The sequence below is a fragment of the Cryptomeria japonica genome, chromosome 10 (genome assembly GCF_030272615.1).
Source record: "Cryptomeria japonica chromosome 10, Sugi_1.0, whole genome shotgun sequence".
NCBI lineage: Eukaryota > Viridiplantae > Streptophyta > Pinopsida > Cupressales > Cupressaceae > Cryptomeria > Cryptomeria japonica.
Window position 1 is genome coordinate 702,038,881 of NC_081414.1, and position 22,645 is coordinate 702,061,525.

The following is a 22,645-nucleotide window of genomic DNA, read 5'->3' on the forward strand; positions in this document are numbered from 1 at the left end:
TTCATTCAACTGAAACTATGGTCACAATTCAATCCAGGGAGAGATAGCACGGGCCAACACAAGGCAAGAATATAACAGGGTTAAAAATGGCCTCACAAGACGATAACTACCAGAACTAAGGATTTTCAAGGTTTCAACAGGGCCAAAAATAGCACCAACACATCTTATGCTAATTTTAAACTGTAGTGCAGTGATATGAAGCACAATGAAGTCAATGGTATCATAGCAGATATTCATGTTTGGAGGATGATGAAGTCAGTACTAATGTACCAGATATTCCAGTCTATTTCCAACCCTATGCACTATGTGATGCCTACACATCTTGCCAATTTCTAAAAGCTTAAATAGTTTGTGTTTAATAATATTTCTTATTGGTTCAGAACTATGAAAATTTGTAAACAATAGGATTTATTGAACAATTTTATTTTTATAACTTAGAAACGGAGATATGCATAAAAATTATACATGCATGATTAGCAATGTAAGAAAGAAAATGAGATTGGAAAGTGCATCTTATGCTAAATTCATATGATAGACAACAACCCTTATCGATGCTTGTAGAGCTGCCCGTAGAGCATCTCGCTCAGCTTGTCGCACTATAACTGCTGTTCTTGTAGATTTTCTAACTGTCTTCTCTCCTTCCAGATCAATAGCCGTCTCCTGATCTTTGGAGTGAGAAGGTTTTGATTCCTGGGCAGAATATTCTGCAGTTTCAGGGGAAATCTCTAAAGAAGCTAAAACCTTCTTCTTGCTTTTTTTCTTGACGACTGTCCCCAGAAGGAACTTCTTCTTCTTGACAGTCCTATATAGCATAGATCATCAACAAGAGAAATATGAGTATAGTTCAAAACTATGTGAAGCACCCAATAATAAATGACAACACATACTTAAGGGTGCAGGCAAATGGCAAATCAATAATACCTTTCTTCTGCCTCTACAGGCTCTTCATCTGCTACAGGTTCCTGAAATGTGGACCAAAAGGAAAGCCAAATATAAAAAGATATCCTTCAATCAAATAAGTTATTCTGCTAAACCAAACCAAATACACTTACATCATCATCAAAATCACTGTCAAACTCATCGACTGCATCCCCTTCTTGTTCATATTCATCATCATTGTCTTCCTGCAAGATAAGCATTTCATATTCTGAATTAGCAAGGTCATTTCAACTCAAAACATATATTTTCATTTCAGTAAATGCCTATACATGAGAAAATCACACATAAGTTGATTCTAGAAACAAAATCCTCTAGCCACTTTTATGAAACCAGGTTTGCAATAAACACAATACAAGCTTTTATAACCCGGAATTGTAATTTTCAGATAAGAAAACCAATATGGCAAGTACTAAATTAATTTGTAGACATTTACAACTCTACATCCATAAAATTGAAGCAAACCAGAAACATAAAACACATCAAGAAGCACAATTGATGAAAAGGAATACAGATTATAAATAGATGTGTGAATAATTAAAAAATTCGTACAAATTGTAAATAGATGTGGTGGTATAAATTTACACAATTCAACATGACTCCATACTCACCAACATCTAAATTCTACAAAATATCTCTAGGCAACACTTATTATTCCAGCCTACTTTGCACAAATTAAATTATTTGACTCTCATGTGATTTAGACATGAATCATGATCCATATGTTTCACTTATAACCAACCATAATATAGTATGACACGATACTAATAACTCAAAGATACGTAAGACAAATTGCCAAGGACAATTTAAAATGCAATGCCAATAAACATTTTATGTGTCTGCAACCATCACATGTCCTGGATGTCCATAAAGTCAACCTTTAAAACATCTCAATCAGCTCAATGGAATCTGAATTAAATCTGGACTGCTAACATGTAACTTCATAGCTGGCCTGGACTATCATTAATTATCCAACTCCATCTTAAGTGTTGCATACTAGTCGCCAGTTTCTTTGTCTTCCCTTGAGACTTAATGGCACTGCAGGCATTTATCAAGTCTACCTTGGTAACCAGACCAAGTAACCACAATACCTGTAGATCTGCATTTGGCTATGAGGTCGCTTTGGGAAAAAAGTCCAATCTACCATTTGCCTGCCAAACTGGACTTGAATAAAGAATCTCAAATTACCAACAAAAATTGAGAGCAATATGTCTGACATTTACCAGACAAACTCAACCTTCAAGAAAACCTCACTCAACCTTTCAACTTATCTAAGAAAGGTTTAGGGCTGACCATAAGCTATTATTATTCCATAGACTCAGGATTTAGGATTACCCCCAGCCAACTAGCAGTCACAAGGCCTAAGGACAAACAGTGACTGAAAATTGAGAAAGGCTAATAGAAGTTAGAACTAATATCGACAAAGCAAAAGAAATTCAGCTCCTAACCAGATCTTAAACAACTCTCAACACTTTCAAAAATCCCAATGTCTTCAAAATCCAATCATCAAAGGAATCAAGCATTCTCTAATCATACTATTTGCTTCCACATTTCATCGTGTGCTTCACCTCTTTTTCCAAACTAGATCTCTTCTTCATCTAAAGGCACCTCTACCAGTAACATTTTCAACTTTATTGGCCAGAATATCAATTGGATAGGCAGTTCAACTGATTCACAACAAAAGGTGCAAATTTCCACTCTTATGGTAAATACACCTACATTGCCAGTTCAGCCCCCAAAGTGCCTGAATCTGGATTCAGTTTGTGATGGGGAGGGGTTCTCTAAGAGAGTCTCACCTTGCTCAATAGGAAGTTGAGTGATATTTTAGTGGGCTCCTTTCAATCTTCTCTGGTCATTTAACAAACCAAAACACTCAAACTCTATAGGAGTGCTCCCTATCAAATTGTGCTCAATAGTTGCTCAAGCATGGTTGAGATTCACAAGGGTAAATCCAACCTCAAAGCTATGCAATCCTCTAACATGTACTTGCAGGGGTTGTGACAGGTGTTCTAAAGGTGTTTCCATGCCTTTCATCTGGTTTTACAATTGGCTTTCCTTCATTTCTTCATTGTTCCCTCTTTCTCTTATTTTCTAGGCCTAGTAGCCCTAGAGCGCCAATTAGCCCTACCTTGCCAGTTTTTGGGGAATTGATCAAAAATCACTCAAAGAACCTACCAAACTATTTTGTGATCTGAGTACCCTTTTGAATGAACTTTTGAATTCATCAGGTGAGATATTCAGGTCTATCAGTACTGGTACGGAACCCAAAACTGGCATTTATAGAGGGTTTTGGGACCTTGCAGTCTTCTCCAAAGGGTTTGTTGTCTTCTCTACTCTGTCACACCTCCAACCTTCCACATAGGCTCTGTCACACATTACTTACTCATGCCAAACACTTGGCATCTTCATAACTAATCATCCTTGCAAGCATATGCAACATTTCAATCATTTTCCTAACCGGGCTATGACTGAGCTTGCCTAGGAAATGATGACAAATTGCCTTTCAACAACTTCCAGGCCAAAACAAAACTTATTTACACTGTACAAGGGTTCCATGGCTCGAGTCCCGAGGGTTATTGAGCAAAACTGAAAGGATTTCAAGCTGGAACCATAATTGGGCTCTTAAACCCTTGCTCAGGCCAAGAGCAATGTAAAATCAATAATACACTTCAAACCTGCACTACAAACAATCACAAACACCTCCTGAGCACTACAATGTCATACATAAAGCAATCATGAAAGAACAGTAGACGAATCAATCCATTATGTACGGACTGCTGCTCAAAATTTAAGAAAATGCAAGGTAAAATCTAGAAAAAGTCTTCACAATGTATTCAAACTTGCTCGAGGCATTTGCCAACCCGTTTACATTCATTCTCAGAGCATTTTATATGCCATATAGATCCTAACCAACTCTTCATCAGTTGCCTAACCACCGATGTGCTCAAAAATGCAAAAGGTTGCTCAAAAGTTGCAAAATGTTGTCGAGCAACAATGACAACTTTTGTCAAAATGTGCATTTTTACATTTTATGCATTGCCACTCATCCTAAACCACCTAGGATGACTATATAACATTAAAATGACATGCCTAAATGCCTAATGAGGCTTTCCAAGACATTTTACATCAAAATGCAAGTTTATGCCATTTTAGGCTTACAAGGGCTCGTAGGCCAAATTTGAGCAAACAAGTAACCTAGATTTTACAATGTCATACATAAAGCAATCATGAAAGAACAGCAGACGAATCAATCCATTATGTACGGATTGCTGCTCAAAATTTAAGAAAATGCAAGGTAAAATCTAGAAAAAGTCTTCACAATGTATTCAAACTTGCTTGAGGCATTTGCCCACCCGTTTACATTCATTCTCAGAGCATTTTATATGCCATATGGATCCTATTGCTTAACCACCGATGTGCTCAAAAATGCAAAAAGTTGTTCAAAAGTTGCAAAATGTTGTCGAGCAACAATAACAACTTTTGTCAAAATGTGCATTTTTACATTTTATGCATTGCCACTCATCCTAAACCACCTAGGATGACTATATAACATTAAAATGACATGCCAAAATGCCTAATGAGGCTTTCCAAGACATTTTACATCAAAATGCAAGTTTATGCCATTTTAGGCTTGCAAGGGCTCGTAGGCCAAATTTGAGCAAACAAGTAACCTAGATGATAAACATCATTCAAATGTATTAGAATATTTAATTATATTTTAGTCACCTATATTTAGTTCCTTGTTTAATGGTCATTTAGCTTTTTAGTTAATTAGCTTTTAAGCTTTATTTAGCATTTAGCTTTTTCTTTTTAATTAATTAGCTTTTAAGCTTAATTTAACTTTTAGCTCTTTAATCTTTTACTTTAACGTTATTTTCTAATTATAGAACATCGTCTTGTAACCTCTATATATACATGTGTATATCGTTCAATGTAATCATCCGATTATTGAATCATTCATTCAATTTATTTTTCATGGTATCAGAGCATGGAAATTAAAAATTTCGAAAATTTTTATTATTAAATTTTTTCAAAGTTTTTTTTTGAAGAGATTTTTTTAAAACTGTTTTTTTTTTTTTAAAGTAGATTTTTTTCTCTTCCTGGGCAGTTTTTTTTTTGCAGGTTGACAATTTTCCTAGGGTTTCTGCAATTTTCGACTAGGGTTTTGGCCTTTCTGTTCAAGTCGAAATTTTATTTTGGTTGCAGATTCCTGATGGGTTTTTCGAGAGCTCAACTGGGTCGTCATCAGATTTTTCTGGGTGCATTGTTTTCCATGCCTCGATTTTTGAGCCATCAGATTTGCATTCTGTTTTCAGATTCTTGGTGGGTTTTTTGAGAGCTTTTCTAGGTTGGTCTCAGATTTTTGTGGGTGCCTCGTTTTCCACACCTCGAATTTTGTGCCAGCAAATTTGCCTTGGAATTTTAAAACAGTTCACAATTTCTACTATTTCTGTGGATGTTGGGATTTTTGCTGTTTTTTTTGGGCACCATTTATGCTGTTTTAAGTTTGCAGAAAATTTTAATTTTTGGGTTTCTTCCAAACCTTGAAATTTGCACCTTGGAATTTGTGCCAGAATTCTCCTCCAGGGTTTCAGATTTTTGTGCAGTTGTTTCTATTCTGATTTTTGAATCAGATTCTTCTGTCTCATGCTTTCACTAGGCTGACCTTGTTCAACCTCCATTTTCGTGATGACATCTTTGACCAACATCATGTTGGAACACAAACAAAAGTTCAACAACTACCACAACACTTGGAAACAGTGCATGTTCACGATATCTGAATATCGTTGCCTTGATCAGATTGAATTAGGCCAGACCTCGTCTTACAAGGCCCAGGGTTTTCACGATTTTTTCCTGAAAAATTGTCTGTCGGTTTTCTGATTTTTTCCATAAAAAATCATGGGAGGGTTTTCATGATTTTTTCCTCAAAAATTGTTCGCAGGGTTTATAATTTTCCCTTAAAAATTATCTCATCTGTAATCCGCAATATTCGCGTAAGATTTTAGTTATCTAGGTTTTACCATTTTTTTCCACAAAAATGATGATTTGTAACCTCAGATTTCTTGGTTTTTCGATTTTCTCCTCAAAATCGTAAATTCTCTTTTCGAGGGTTCCCATTTCAGGGTTTGACGGTTTTTTCCTCAAAATCATGCTTTGTTGCAGTTAATTTGGGTCGCACCTGCCAGGGCGAACATCTACAACCGTGGTATCTTGCAGTCAGTTTTGGAGTTGATACTCTTCTGCAAAAGGGTTCACCGATTTTCCTCAAAATCATGGTTTCAGTTTGGTTACCCAACGTTAGGTTGGATGGATTCTGGTATTCTTGGTCATTAACACTTTTCAGATCCAGGGAGGGTCTCCACTACAGCAGAGTGTTCTTTTTATTTGTGATCAAAAGACCTGCAGTGTCTTCTATAGGGTAGTTAGTAGATAGAATGACCATTAAGGGAGGGTATTAGAATATTTAATTATATTTTAGTCACCTATATTTAGTTCCTTGTTTAATGGTTATTTAGCTTTTTAGTTAATTAGCTTTTAAGCTTTATTTAGCATTTAGCTTTTTCTTTTTCATTAATTAGCTTTTAAGCTTAATTTAGCTTTTAGCTCTTTAATCTTTTACTTTAACATTATGTTCTAATTATAGAACATCGTCTTGTAACCTCTATATATACGTGTGTATATCGTTCAATGTAATCATCCGATTATTGAATCATTCATTCAATTTATTTTTCAAAATGCATATCCAACACACATGTGGACCTCTGAGTAGTCCATTATTCACAAACCTAATCCAAAATAAGGACTATCACACCAAAATCTAGAATGCACTAAAAACTAGTTGCTCCTGCACCAGTTCGGACCCAGTCCAGAATCAGAACCAATTAATCTGCATTCTGGGGCTTCTATTAGAGCCCATATTGATAACTATGGATTCGTCCCAAACGGACCTATGTGAACCTGTAAGGAACTTGGCAGAAAAATCAGTATCCTGCTGAGCCCCACTGTATATTGCCTTGAATTTTTTTTAAACCTGTCATTTCTTTCTGTCTTGACAATTTAAGAAAGAAAACACGTAAGGGTGAAAACCTTGATGCAGCCAGTTGCAAAGTTCACTCCCACAATCAGAACAGCAACTAATACTCTTGAAGACATTAGGAAAATATGTTTCTGTATATCCATGCAGGGCTTATAATTGTACTTAAAACAATGTTATAGTCCTATTCTCAATTGAGTTTCAATAATGCAAATACTAACCACCTTATATGATTTTTGGCATCCCACAGACTGACATAAATCTTGTGATGTGATTGAGGGGCTCGAAATAGTTACCCTGATATTTCTTATTGTTTTTCTAGATTTCACATGCATTGCATCAAATACTTTTTTAATGTCTTCAAGTGTTTCAGCTGTCATCTATGCTCTCACATCTGAATGGGAAAAATATGATATCGATGAGCTCATATCCAAAAAGAAAATAATATTTGTTATACAAATTATGTTATTATTAACAATAAAAAATTAAGTAAAAAAAATTAATAGCATGATTATTTAATAGTAAAAACTAATAGATCCCCATTTATGGGTCTCAAAGGGTTGACCCTTCAATCCAAGAGCAAATGTCCAATGGATTCCACGAGAAGTGGGTTGGATCAAAGTGAACTTCGATGGACTGCTAGAGGAAACCCAAGCCTGTTTGGACCTGGCTGTATACTCAGACTATTGGCGACGTGGTTTGGGATCCTACTCTATATCTAAATGAGGTTTACGAAACTCCACCTGGAATGAGACTCGATGATTGTGATAAACGGAGTTTGGTGTAAAGATAGACCAAATTGGAAGCTTAAAAAGCTCCTACCACAAATTTGGCAAAGGTTGGTCCTTCTAGAAGACTTCAAATTAACACATATCTTCCGAGAGGGCAATGGTGAGGCAGACAGGTTGTCAAAAGCGGCAATCAGAATGATTCCACCCATATTCGACTATATTTGTTAGATATCAATCCTTTCCATGAGGACATAGGATGAGAGGAGAGGACATTTGAAGGCAATGCATCGTCTGAAGTGAGGGAGCATTTAATAAGTCGAGAAAAGGAACGGCGGGTTTTTTTGTCTACCCCAGTAAACCAGGGGATGGCATTCTACAATATAACAACAATGATTTGCTTGGGAGTAATAGAGAGGCAAAAGGCCTTCCACGAGAGGGTCATAGGCCAAAGACTAAAGAAGATTTTCAACATGATGAAGCCTAAGGAAATGGAGGGCATCAAGGATATCCTTGGGGAGGCCTTCCTATCATCCACCAGCCAGTTCAAAGTCAACAGCGATGCGGCTTCCCTCTTCATGGACTAGTTACTGCAAGTCTGCAAGCTTGGGAGGAGAAGAGCATGGTCAAATTCCTAATGCAAAAATTGGTCAAGGCAAAATGGCAAGTGGAAATGTGGCATTTTTTGGACATAGCAGTTGTGGGGTTTGGGCTTCATCTAGCAGAAGGGGTATGGCTATGGGCTCACTCTTCACTATGATGGGTCATGAATCCCCTTCCTCATCTATGCACGGGAGGACTACGAGGAAGCTAGGCGGCTGAAGGTGAGCAAGGACATCGCCTTCCTCAAGGAGATGGTTGGCTATGCAAGGGTGGTGGGTAGATCAGCTATCCTGGCTCTTTTCACAGCACCAAGGCAAGTGCTTGTGGAGGTGATGGTAGAGGATACGGGCATAGAGGAGTATGGTTAGTCATTCTGGTTTATTTGGACATTTTGGCCAATTAGATGATGTATTTCTTAGTCTTTCTTTCGCTTTCTGGTCAGGTCATTGATGCATTATCTGACTATTTTTAGGGAATGGGCCCTTTAGTGCAGAATTGACATATTAAAAAAATTAAATAATGGTTATATATTAATTAATATTTAAAATAAATTAATATAATTAATATTAACTTCATTATGCCAAGAGGTATAACTACAATAGCAGCAAGAGGTGAAGTGTTGTGGCATGAGCATGTTAACAAAAACTAAAACATAGTAACATATATTTTTAAAAAATAAAGGTATAAAATAACTCTTACGTAACTTAAATAAAATAACTCAAATAAAAGTCCAAACAATGTAAATAAACATAAATAATTCTTAAACAAGTAAATAAAGAAATTATAATTGCAAAGGGCCTAGATTCGCTAACAAGCTTCTGAGGGAGGATCTGAAAGTGGCAGTAAATACTGCAATGACAAAAACGAAGACCAATCCTACGAAAGGCTTCATTGCTGGTGTATTTGATGTAGAGGCTGTGGGGAAGATAATGTTTGCCGCATAGGCTATGAAATTGTATGGAGAGGATCTGGATAATTTTGATATAGTTCCCTTTGTTGACTGTCAGCAAACATGGAGACCTGTTTTCTGCCTCTTAGTTGAGGTGCTTAAATGTTATGGCAGAAGGGATAACTACCCTTGCCCGTTGGATGTATTAATTTTGTTAAGTTAATTTTATGCCCTTCTTAATTAAGGGTTAGTTTACACTGCATCTTGTAAAGGTTGAAAAGGGATCTACCCCAAATAAAAAATTATTCAAATAAAAATAAACAATGTAAATAAATTAAAAAAAATTTAAAAACACACAATGTGTGAAGGGAGTCCAAGGGAGCGTTGCAGCGGCAGAGCCGGTCTTCCAGCTCCGAACGCAAGTGGTTTTGAGCAAAAATTAGAAGCCAAATTCCAGGGCTAACACAAATGGTAGGGTGTGAAGAGCAAGAAACACATGGGTGCAAAGAAGTGTCGAGATTGTGCTGCAATTGGTCAAGGGCGAAAATGATATTCGCTCAAACCTAACTTGTCATTGGTGAATCGGGATCCATCCTCCCCTTCTCCCCATCTCGCCTTTGATCCACTAGGCTCGGCTCAAGGTAAGCCGCATGCAACTGGTGAGGAGCCTCCCAACGTGGACCCAAAAACCCTAAGGGCATGCAAAAACAAAGCTAGCCCCTTTCATGAGTGGAATTCTTATTGCCTAGAGCAAATTCATCAAGTAAACACTAGCCCTATTCATTTGCCACCGTCGAATCCACCTTCCTCTCCCATTATAGACTCTACCCATCCAAATGGTGGATTTTTCTTTTCTATAAGGGATTCAGAGGTGGTTATCTCTGAGAAGCCAAAGGATTTTTTTCATTTTTAATGACTGTATCAACATGATTGCTATTGATATTGGTGGGTGTTCTTTAATTTTTGAGATTTATGCAGAGGCACCCGTCCTTTCATCTGGTCCTTGAATGGACCAAATCCACCTTGAGCAAACTGTCTACCCTTGTATTTGAATCATTGGATTTTGGGTTTTTTCTAGTTAACATTCAACTCAACTGCTAATAGTAGTTTCATGGTTCAAATTAGTCCTTGGTTTTTTGGTCAATTAGGGCTCTTCATCACTCCTTGGACCCCTTTCTTTGACCCAGACACAACCAAGATTTTGAATGTTCCTATCTAGATCAGGCAATACAAGTTACCCTTGGTTATGAGGAATGTCAATCTCATCAGCAACATGATCAATCAAGTGGGCTCCTTTGTTAAGCTAGACATGAAAGAGTTGGTTTCTGGGCATAGGTACATCAGGGCTTGTGCTATGGTAGACATATCTAAACCTCTTTCTCATTCTCTCCAAATTAATTCTTCTTTTGGTTCCTAGACACAACTTAAAATTAGAAGGGCTTCCTTTAAGATGCTTCTAGTGCAATAACCTGGATCACAAAATTGATGCTTGCACTTTCCGACATTTGCCTAGCTCTATGCTTGTTAACCTCAAAAAGTGGGTTAAGAAGTCTAGAACTTCGGATGTTGATTTCATTTGGAGAAATCATGGCAAGTTTACGAAGCCAATTTCTGATCTAGAGCTTGATCCAATGCAGCCTTCGGAGTCTTTAGTTCCTGTGCAGTCTACGGAGGCTTTACTTTCAATGTAGCCTACAGTGTCTTCACGTCCTCCTGTTCTTCCTATTCATGATAATACAACACATTTTCCATCTAGGGTGGAGGAGGATGATTTTGACTCAGAAGGCTCCTTTCCTTTCATGGAGGATTTGAATTATTTGAATCTGGATTATTTTGATTGTTACATTGTGTTGGCTCCTTCAATAAACTGTGGGATCTCTCAAACTGTGAGCAATAAACCTAAACTATATTTTGTTACTTCAAAGAAGAAAAAAGGGAGGAACTCAAAGAAGGAAAAACTTCGCTTGGAAGGTAAGGAAGCCGTTGAGGAGGGCTCCTAGAGGACAATGGATACTCAAAAAAATAAGAGAGTTTAGTTTTTCTTTGGCCTGAAGCCTTTAGCTGTTTCCTTATTGCGTAGATTCCTCGTGGACTAGAGTCCTCTTCTTTCCTTTTAATTCTTTCTAGGCTTCTTCTCTTTCTCTTTGTTTCCTTTGGTTTCTCCTCTCTCTTTTGTTTCCTTGATTCCTACATGCCAGGCTACGATGTAATATAAATCTTTTTACGTTCTAATAAAGGGTGAAGGCCCTCTTCCTACAACTTACAGATCAAAAACAATTAAAATAATTTTATATAGCTCTAAAATAAAATAAAATCCTAAATAAATATGATAGCTCAAAACTGAATAAAAAATAGTTATTCAAATAAAAATAAAGTAAACGTAAATAAATTAATTAATTTGTAAATAGTTCTAACATAAATTAAATAACTCTTAGATAAATATAATTACTCAAAACTGATATCTCTCAGCATTTTTTAGATATATGTATTTAAGATATCTATACTAGTTTTTATTAGTATATTACGATATTATATATTAAATTTATTAAGATTGTATAAGGCTGTAATGTCCCCTACCTGATCTATTTCAACATATTAAAATTGATTGATATTCTTCAATTTAGTATTAACAAGTGCTTATCTATTTTCCTCATTAGATGATTAATATCATTAATATAGATATCAGACCCTGTTACTACTTCAGTTTTAAGGGAGAAGGGTTTACGTATGTTACCAAAGCGCTTAGAGACCAACTACAATAGGTTCCCTCAAATTTTACAAATCCAAGCCCTTACCTATCTTGGGTCTAAACCCTCAAGGCTTATTGGTCGCTGATCCCCACCCTATCTTGGGACTTAACCTATTGCTTGGATTTAGACTGCCCCTCTTTGGAACATCTCATCCCCATCTTCTTAAATACTGACAGGTAATAGCATGATTTAAACTATAAGTACACTAACTTCTCATGTATTATAAATATATATGAAATTAAGTATGACACTCATACATATTGCAGTTTATAACAATATTATTACTAGATTTTGCATAACTACTTTATCAGGCTTCATATACTAAGCATACATATTAAGCACATCCCCATGCATACCACCAAGAACACAAATGTTACTGCCTGTAACTTGATAACAATTCTGATCTGATCTGATCTGATCAATGGTGATGTCACTAGATGCTTTTGATTCCTTCCCTTTATATCTCTCAATTTGAGGGAGAGGTCACACCTCTTCATCATGTATGCCCTTTGGCAAGAGACATACCCTTTCACCATTAGCACCCTTTGAAAGAGTGCAACTCTTCATTATTTCTACCCTTTGAAAGGGACACAGCCTCTCATAATCAGATCTGCACTTATTATTTAAATCAGATGTGCACTTCTCATTTCCAAATTATCCCCCCCTCTCAAATGAGGTTTTCTTCTCCCTTTTATATCTCATTGTTGAGGGAGTCGCAACTTTTCCTTTCATGTCTTTTGACTTTTCATTAACTTAATTAATATTTAATTAATCATATTTAATTATTATTTTATATTTTAATTTAATGTTTTAATTTATTATTAAATTCTATTTCAAAGTGGGGACATCACAGTCCACCCCTCCCAAATTTGTTTATCCTCAAGCAATGTCGATTTTAACTTTCTCAAACTAAGTCATCTACCAATATGAACCAAAAACAGGGAGCATACACATGAATAATTGCAAACACAAAGCATGCACGTGAGTACACGTATTGTCAGATTTCTTCTTATTGACTAGAATGATCCAATGATTCATCTTTACCCTGTAGGATGGCAGGATCATAGCTCTGATACCACTTGTAATGTCCCCTACCTGATCTATTTCAACATATTAAAATTGATTGATATTCTTCAATTTGTTATTAACAAGTGCTTATCTATTTTCCTCATTAGATGATTAATATCATTATTAATATAGATATCAGACCCTGTTACTACTTTATTTTTAAGGGAGAAGGGTTTACGTATGTTACCAAAGCGATTAGAGACCAACTACAATAGGTTCCATCAAAGTTTACAGATCCAAGCCCTTACCTATCTTGGGTCTATACCCTCAAGGCTTATTGGTCGCTGATCGCCACCATATCTTGGGACTTAACCTATTGCTTGGATTTAGACTGCCCCTCTTTGGAACATCTCATCCCCATCTTCTTCAATACTGATAGTAATAACATGATTTAGACTATAAGTACACTAACTTCTCATGCATTATAAATATATATGAAATTAAGTATGACTGTCATACATATTGCAGTTTATAACAATATTATTACTAGAGTCTGCATAACAACTTTATCAAGCTTCATATACTAAGCATACATATTAAGCACATCCCCATGCATACCACCAAGAACTCAAATGTTACTGCCTGTAACTTGATAACAATTCTGATCTGATCAATGGTGATGTCACTAGATGCTTTTGATTCCTTCCCTTTATATCTCTCAATCTGAGGGAGAGGTCACACCTCTTCATCATGTATGCCCTTTGGCAAGAGACATACCCTTTCACCATTAGCACCCTTTGAAAGAGTGCAACGCTTCATTATTTCTACCCTTTGAAAGGGACACAACCTTTCATAATCAGATCTGCACTTATTATTTAAATCAGATGTGCACTTCTCATTTCCAAATTATCCCCCCCTCAAATGAGGTTTTCTTCTCCCTTTTATATCTCATTGTTGAGGAAGTCACAACTTTTCCTTTCATGTCTTTTGACTTTTCATTAACTTAATTAATATTTAATTAATCATATTTAATTATATTATTTTATATTTTAATTTAATGTTTTAATTTTATTATTAAATTCTATTTCAAAGTGGGGACATCACAAAGGCTCGTAAATATTACTATACATTAAAATTATTAGGAACTATACAGATTGTATCTAATGTTCTTGATTTTAGACTGTAAATATGTATATATTTATGGTTTTTCTATGTTTTTGTGCTAACAAAAACAATCCCAAAAGAAAATTGGCCAAATATGCAAAATTAAACAGGAGAACCTGAATCAAATCAATAACAGGATCATTACTTAGTCTTCCACCAATTATTTTTTTCAATCTTGACAAAAAAATTGACTCTGAAAGAAATCACCAGCCTCTTCAAGTTTCCAGTCTGAGCAACCTAACACATTGATAAATTGCAAATTTATGATCTGAATTTTGTTCAATTCAGATTCAACACTAAATAACACAATCAATGAGTCTTCTTTCATAATCCAATTCAAATTAATGCAGAAAGGGTTTGTGAACCCAGTTGAGGGCTACAAACCAAGCAGCCTTTTATACAAAATTATTAAAATAATATTATATCTATTCTATAATGGTCATCTTAATTGTCAACTCATTTAGCTTTTTGCTTTTTAGTTCGTTAAGTGAAACTATTGCTTCTTTTATAAGAATGCATAGTTTGCTTTTCAGATTTTAGCTTTTAGTTTTATTTAGCGCTTTAAGTGTTTTACCTTCATGTTGATTGCTGCCTTTGGATAGTGGAGTGTTTGTGTAGGAATTTTCGATGGTTTTTATCTTCTGAATATTTTCGTGAGTTTTGTTCTACGAATTTCGCGGGCATCCCTTTTTAAGATTCGAGGTTCATTTTCTTTGAGGGCGTTTCTATAGTTCGAGGGTTTATGGGGGGCCACGATTTTTTGGCTTGCACAACGAGTTTATTTTGTGTTTTTGTTTGTGCTCTGTGAAGGCGTTGGTGTTTTATTGCGTTTTTTTTGTTATGATTTTCACGATTTTTGGTGTGACGGATTTCGCTTTCTTTTTTTCCGACTACTTTTTTTCTACAAACTTAATCAACGACCTATTTCTACCTGCGTCTCTACTCACAGCAGTTGCATTCATTCGTGACTAGGCATTTAATTTTTGGCTGCATGATTTTCGCGACTCTACACAATTTTTTCAGCACACGACTAGTTATTTAGTGTGATTTGCATTTTTTTTGGTCAGGTTTTCTCATAATGGTAGTAGTTTTTTTCGTGGCGTTTTTTCTTCACGGGAGGGTTTTGTACACATGTTCTCGCTCCTGGTCATGTGCGCGATTGCCCCTACACCTTTCCCAACTTGTCTACAAATTTTTTCAATTTTTTTTTGCAGTCACGATTCTATGAATTTTGGCGACGAGGGTTCCTTCTATGGATTTTTTTGGGCTTGAGATTTTATTTTGCGCGCGATTTTGTCTGAGCCATATTAGCTTGTGTTAAGGTTTTATAATTTTTCCATTAAAATTTAATTGGCAGATTTTATAGTTTTTTTTTTTCACCTCAAAAAAATTAATTACAAGTTTTTATGATTTTTCCCTTAAAAAAAAAGTTATTTCTGGGTTTTGTTAATTTTTTCCACAAAAATTATCTTTTTGGGTTTTCTGATTTTTCTTCCAAAAAAATCATGGGAGGGTTTTGCTTGATTTTTTTTCTCAAAAATCATAGCTTTGTCGCGTGATGTCTAGTGTTTTACCACAAGACATTTTAGGTGTTTTTTTAATATTAAAATAATTCAACATATACATCATATCCATTCTAAAGATGTCATCAAACTGGTGTCCTACATTTTACATGTATTTTACTACCTAAAGTATCATTTTTACATGTATTTCAAAAAAAAAAAGCCATAGCCCTATGTCAGATCACTTGGTTTTACATCATGTACAATATATAAGAGGTTTTGTACAACAAAATTGCCTCCTGTGTCAATATACATATAGCAAAAAAAAAATACACATTGGTCAATGAGCTCCTAAAACATTCTCCCCAATCCTAGGAGAAGGATCATCTCCATCTTCAATCTTGAGCCTCTGCATATATTGTGCCAATGCTTCAATCTCCTTTGGGTGTAGCATATCCATGTGTTTCTTGAAGTATTGAACAGACTAGATATCTGCCTTGCAAATGCGAAGAACACCCTCCCGGACCAAAATCATGAACCTGTCTTTAGAGATCTCCAAAACAACAGAAACCTGAGACATAATGTAAAAGTGTGTGAGTTTACTATTAAACCCAGTAAGCCTCCTCTTGTTTTGATAAACCTCTCCATTCTTTCTTTCCAGATAAACCACAGGACTCCACAAGACAAAACAAACCAGAACCGGTTCAACCTAAGATCAAAAGACTCCACAAACCCAGCAAGGATTTCACTCCAAGAAGGACCAGGCTGATGGTTCCAGACAATAGGAGAGCCAAGAAAAATGGACTACACACCACGGGCAAAATCACATTCAAAAAACAAATGCTCAAAAGAGTCCTGGACATTACACACTCCACACCTAATAGGTTTAGGACCCTCAATGGATAAAAAAGAATCAACAACTAACTTTTTCAGAAGATGAAGCCATCTAAAACAAGATTTCTTAGGATCAATGGGGGAGTGCCAAAAAAATCAAAAACAAATTGCCACCTGGACTTAGGTCAGTCAAGACCCCAACATTGATTGACTCGAGTGAAGTTGAGTAATCATCCTTCAACATCATGTAAATCTGCTTAGTAGAAATGTCCAAAAAAGAAAAGCCATCCAACCATTTTAGTTGTTTCAAAAAAGAATCAGTATCCAAAATCTTGCCAGGGAAAAAACAACCAATAGCTTTAACAATAACAGAATATGTTTTCTTTTGTGAGGGAGGAATCCCATATTTAGAGCTGATCTCAATCCAAGATCCTAGTCGGTTGTCAAACATTACATTGCTAATTAGAGAAATACCTTTTTCATTCCAAATTTTAGCAGAGCAACTTTGAGTAAGAGCAAGAGGTTTGTTATTTAAGTTCACCCCCACCAGATAGATCTGTCCATAACAACATATGAAAGAGAATTACCTGTAGCATTCTTAGAAGGGAGTAAACTCCTTACCTGTGACCATGCCTTCCATAGTGAAGCAAATACATTAGAACCAAACACCTTCAAGTTATAATCCTCCAATACAATATCACATAAAGAGATATTCTTCCACTTTTTGCCTTTTTTAATAACCGACCTTTCAATATTGTTTCTGATCAGCACCTTCCATGGTTCATTACCATACAAAGCTTTGACAATCCATTTAAAGGCTAAGGCAATGCCATGGGCCCTGATATCTTTGATACCCAATCCACCCATAATCCTTGGTCTGCAACACCAATTCCAATTCACACAATGTCACTTATTATGACCCATCCCATCAGACCATAGAAAATCCCTCATGATCTTCTCAAGCTTGTTGGTTTGATAGTTAGCAAACACCCATGCAGAGGCACAGTAGATCTGATGAGAGGAAAGAACCTTTTGCACAATTTGCACTCTTCCAACCAAGGAGAGAAGGTGGGTTTGCCATTTTAAATGCTTCCTCTCAATTTTAGTATATAACTAAAGCCACATATCTTGAATAGAAGGGTTAATAGCAAAGGGAATACCAAGATACCTAACAATAGAATTCGCTCCAGCCCACTACCAACCTTTGCAGGAGACCCAACTTGAAGGAACATTTGACCAACCAAGAACTGTAGATTTGTGAGGAGCTACCTTTGCTCCAAAAGCCAAGCAGAAAAACTATAATCTATTCATAGCATTATCAAAGTTTTCCTCGTTCAAAACCAAAAATAAAGTAGTATCATCAGCAAATTGGGCATTGATAAGATCATCAGAATTAGGTAAAGTAAGCCCTCTAATAGAAGGACCGAGTGCAGGAGCCCTTAGAATGTAGAAAAGTGCATCAGCAGCAATGACAAACAAGGTCGGGGCAATGGGGCAACCTTCCCTGATAGACCTCCTTAGGGGGATGGGTTCACCATTAACCTCAACAACTATGGAGGAGTCCTTAAAAAGAATATCAACCATCTACAGAAATAGGAAGGAAACCCAAAAGCTTGCAACATTCCTCTAATGAAGGGCCACTCAATTCTGTCGTATGCTTTCTCAAAGTCTAGAAGAATCATTGCAACATTTTGGTTATCAGCTTTAGCCCAATGCATTGCCTCCCAACTAGTAACCAAATTTTCCAGGATATATCTTCCTTTGATGAATCCAATCTGAGTGGCAGAGATGAAGCTGATCAATAACCCAACAATCCTCCTTGCTAATACTTTTGCAACAATCTTGTAGGAGATATTCAGTAGAGTAATAGGTCTCCAATTTTTAACCAGAATCTTATCCCCACCTTTAGGTAGCAATTTGATGACACATCTATTGATGTTTTCTCCAAGAGATCCCTGATTAAATACATCTTCATACAGGGCAAACAGTTCCAAGCTTATCCAATCCGAGTGCATCTTATAGAATTCAACAAGTAACCCATCTAACCCTGGGGACTTACCATTGGCCAGTGAATTGATAGCACCTTTAATCTCCTCAAGTGAGATCTTATGGCGCAGAGACTTAGCCTCCTCGCAGGAAATTTTCCTAGGGATTAACAACGAGCACTTCTCAAGAGCCTCTCAATTCATAGCACCATGTTCAGAAGAAAAGAGGCCATTGTAGAAAGCCTCCTTAATGGAAACCGGATCATTGGTGAGAGAGTTATTGACTTGAATATCTTCAATAAGTTACCTTCTATTCTTGGCTCTAATAAGATTGAAGAAGTAGTTGGTTCCCTTGTCACCACCTTTAAGCCAATTCATTTTAGCTCTTACCTTCTGCCCTTGGATCTTGAATTGTTGTATTTTCCTTAAGAGATTTTTGATCGAAGATATCTCTCCCTTTAGGGTCGGGTCATGCCCCTTACTCTGAAGTTCCTTCTCAATACCATTGAGCCTATTTTGAAGATAAGACTCCTCCCTAAATCTGTCCATAGCATATTTCTTACCAATGATCCAGAACATTTTCCTCCAAGTAACAATGAGAGTCTCCCATTGCTCCCTAGGTTTGAGATCAGGAATACAAAACTTGGTCAATTGGGAGACCATCTTAATAGCATCACCAGTGTCCTCATCCTTAAGCAAAGAGACATTAAGTTTGAATCCATTCTCCCTTTTAGGCTGGATCACAGAGGAGGGATCAGGGTCCAGTTTTACAATGAAAGAGATAGGAGAATGATCCGAAATACTAGCAGGAGAAACACAAATAGGGGCATGCCCCCCCTGTGAGGAGAAAGAAAAAAGTGAAGCATCTACATAGCATCTATCCAATCTACAGTACATTCTCTGCTTACCACTTTGATTATTACACCATGTGAACCAAATACCAGAAAAGGAGCCCTTTTTCCTCTCCAGAGAATCTACCAGATTAAATCTCCTCTTGAACTTAGCCCAGAAGAAGTGTTCATTACCCTTCCAACAATGCTTATTGCCACCATTTTTGTCCTCACCATGTTCTATCATGTTAAAATCACCCACAAAACTCCAATGGGCATTCGGGAGACCGGTTGTCAACCAATCCCAAAAAGTAGCTCTATCTGTGTAATCCTTAGCAGCATATATATTGCAGATACCAAAGACAGTGTCTTTCTCTTTAAAAGTGACCCACAGAGCCCTTTGGCAAGGGGAAACACCATTAGCAATGATCTATTCTGCCCACTTAGGACCAACCAAAATGGCAGTACCACCTTTACCCCTATCATGATTAGAGTGGAACCCTATGGCCTGACCCCACAAAAATTTCAACATAGTATAGGCATGAAATCCTACCACTTTGATTTCTTGGAGGCAAATAATGTCTTTTTCCTTGATACTGTTACACCATTTCCTAACCACATTTTCTATCAAACATCTCCAAGCCCCTAACATTCCAACTATGTATGTGCATCATCATAAATTTATTTGGTGGAGGGTTTTTGATTCTTGTACAACCTACTAAAACATTTTGGCACTTCATTGCCTTTTTTACTATTGTCATTAGAGAGAGATTATTTGTCTGATGTTTTTCTTTTCTTTCTAACCTTTTTACTAACAACCTATATAAATTGCTCAAAATTGCTGATAGCCATACCATCAGCACCAAAGGGCACAATTTGTTTATCAGAAGATACATCCACCATGGAATTCATGATACCAGGTAAGGAGTTACTCATATTCAACTCAAAGGGGACTTGGAAGGCATTCCTTATTTAACCAGCTTTCTCTTTAATACTTGCAAGGGCAAGTTGTTGTGCATTCAATCTGCGGGGGGGGGGGAGATTATCAACCTTCACTTGACCACAATTAGGAAGATTAGCTTGTACTGAGTGACATCCGACAAGGATGTTGGAGGGAGCAGCCATGTCGGAGGCTTGGACAACCTCGTATTCATCCTCAAACAAAGGATTGGAGAGACTAACAAATTTGATACCATTACTATTATCAGTCGAGCAATCAAGACCCGAATTGACCTTCTCAATGCCACTATCAGATGTGATATCCACTAGTAAGTTATTACCTTCTTTAGTTTTATTAACAGAGTTATGCACTTTACTAGTATCACTTCTCAAATTGCCTTTAGAAGCAATGTTAAAATTGGCACTGTGAGAATTTTTCGGAGAAGGGCAATCTTTCCTCATATGCCCATTGATTTTGCAAAAAAAACAGGCCCCCAAATTGCCCAACATGGACAATTCCCAAGCAAAGCTCTCATCTTCAAAATCAAGAGAAATAATGTCGCGAAAGACAACCTCAGGATCAAGCGCTACAAGAGCCCAACGGTTTCAGAATCTGAGGAATAAATGGCCAAAATTTGAGCTGAAGGTTCTTAATTTTAACCCAATTAGGGGAGGAACAGGCAATAACCTGCTCGACATTCCCTTTAGGGGACCAAGGGAATGCCCTAAACAAAGAGTGCCCCACATTCCAAAAAAAATTCTTCAAAACCCTATCTTGCATATTATGGGATTTCAAAAAAATCACAAATAAACCAATCTGAAGCATTCTACAAAAATTAACATGAATACCTAACTTCTTACCCCAAACATTTGCACCTCATCAAAAAAATTTCCGCGAAGGCAAAGACTCTATCCATACAGACAAAGAAAATTGTAATATTTCTTAAACACGATTGCTCAAATCTAATAGCTTTAATCATATCTTCATTTCGCGAAAAGGAAAGAATCTTCAACCCGAGAGGACGAGACTTACCATTTCCTCCCCCTCTGGGGTCGTCGGCCGCGCTGCCACCACCAGTTCCGAGTCTATCTCCATCGGTTGAGGACCCTCCCGGACCGTTCTCTGTATCCATGTTCTCCTGACCGCAAAATGTTCCATCGAAATTAGCAGAAGGAGGGCAAACCGTGGCCGATTGCTCCAAGACCACTGCTTTGTATGAGAGCTTTTCATGCTTGCCCTTTTGCGGATTAACAATCTCATTCTCCAAACTCCCACTATTATTAATAATATGCTCCTCATCATTCTTGCAATTGGGCTCGCCATCATTAACACTACCCATCCACCTTCACACAAGCGGCCTCAGGGAAGGGTCACGACCGTCTTAAGCCCAAGAGCAACTGTTGAAAATCATGCAAAGAGAAAAAAGACCACAGAAACAAAGAAGCAAAGGGAAATAACCACAAACAAGGCAACCACCGAACAAACCAATCAAACACCACAGAGGCGACACGGGCAAGACATCAATCACACACAAACATGACACAAGACACCAAGGGAAACACACGAGCGGTAGCAAGCCAAGTCCGAAAACCAAGGAGGGTGAATAGATAACTTTCCTGGATTCATACCAGTTGCAAAGCACTCACCACCAAAACTCCTTTTTAAATTTTAGGGTTTTCACGATTTTTTATCTCAAAAATTGTTCGTAGAGTTTATAATTTTTTCCTTAAAAATTATCAATTGTAATTCACGATGTTTGCATGGGATTTTGGTTATCTGGGTTTTACCATTTTTCCACACAAACGATGATTTGTAACCTCAGATTTATGGCTTTGTCAATTTTGTCCTCAAAAATCGTGAATTCTCTTTTGAGGAGTTCCTGCTTCAGGGTTTGACGGTTTTTTCCACAAAAATCGTGGTTTGTTGCAATTTGTTTTCGGTCACACCTGGCGTTGTTGGGGCAAACATCTGCAACTGCGGTATCTTGCAATCTGTTTTGGAGTCGCTAGAGCAAACAGTGCTTAGTACTCTTCTGCAAAGTTTTTGCAATTTTTGCTAAAATCGTGTTTGTTTCTCTTTGGAGGGTTTCCGATTATTCCTCAAAATCTTGGTTTCAAGCTTCAGAGGATTACATCAAGTTGGACGGCTTCTTGTACTCTTGGTCATTAACATTTTGTAGATCTTGGTAGGGTCTCTGTAGCAACAGAGTGTTCTTTGAATTTATGATCAACATACCTGCGGTGTCTTCTATAGGGTATTGAGTATGATGACCATTAGGGAGGGTATTAAAATAATATTATATCTATTCTATAATGGTCATCTTAGTTGTCGACTCATTTAGCTTTTTGTTTTTAAGTTCGTTAAGTGAAACTATTGCTTCTTTTATAAGAACGCATAGTTTGCTTTTTAGATTTTAGAATTTAGCTTTTAGTTTTATTTAGC

The 22,645-nt window shown here is 36.8% G+C and overlaps 1 protein-coding gene across 3 annotated transcripts in view; it reads right to left on the reverse strand.

The window, feature by feature from the left end:
- Nucleotides 1-22,645, reverse strand: part of LOC131078192 (SWR1 complex subunit 2) — a 112,077-nt gene that overhangs the window by 53,265 nt on the left and 36,167 nt on the right. For all 3 annotated transcript variants that reach the window (XM_058015853.2, XM_058015852.2, XM_058015851.2), the window contains 3 exons: nucleotides 1,053-1,124; nucleotides 922-962; nucleotides 544-802 (listed from right to left, as the gene is read on the reverse strand). In XM_058015853.2, coding sequence (XP_057871836.1) covers nucleotides 544-802; nucleotides 922-962; nucleotides 1,053-1,124 — 372 coding nt within the window. The remainder of the gene's footprint in view (nucleotides 1-543; nucleotides 803-921; nucleotides 963-1,052; nucleotides 1,125-22,645) is intronic.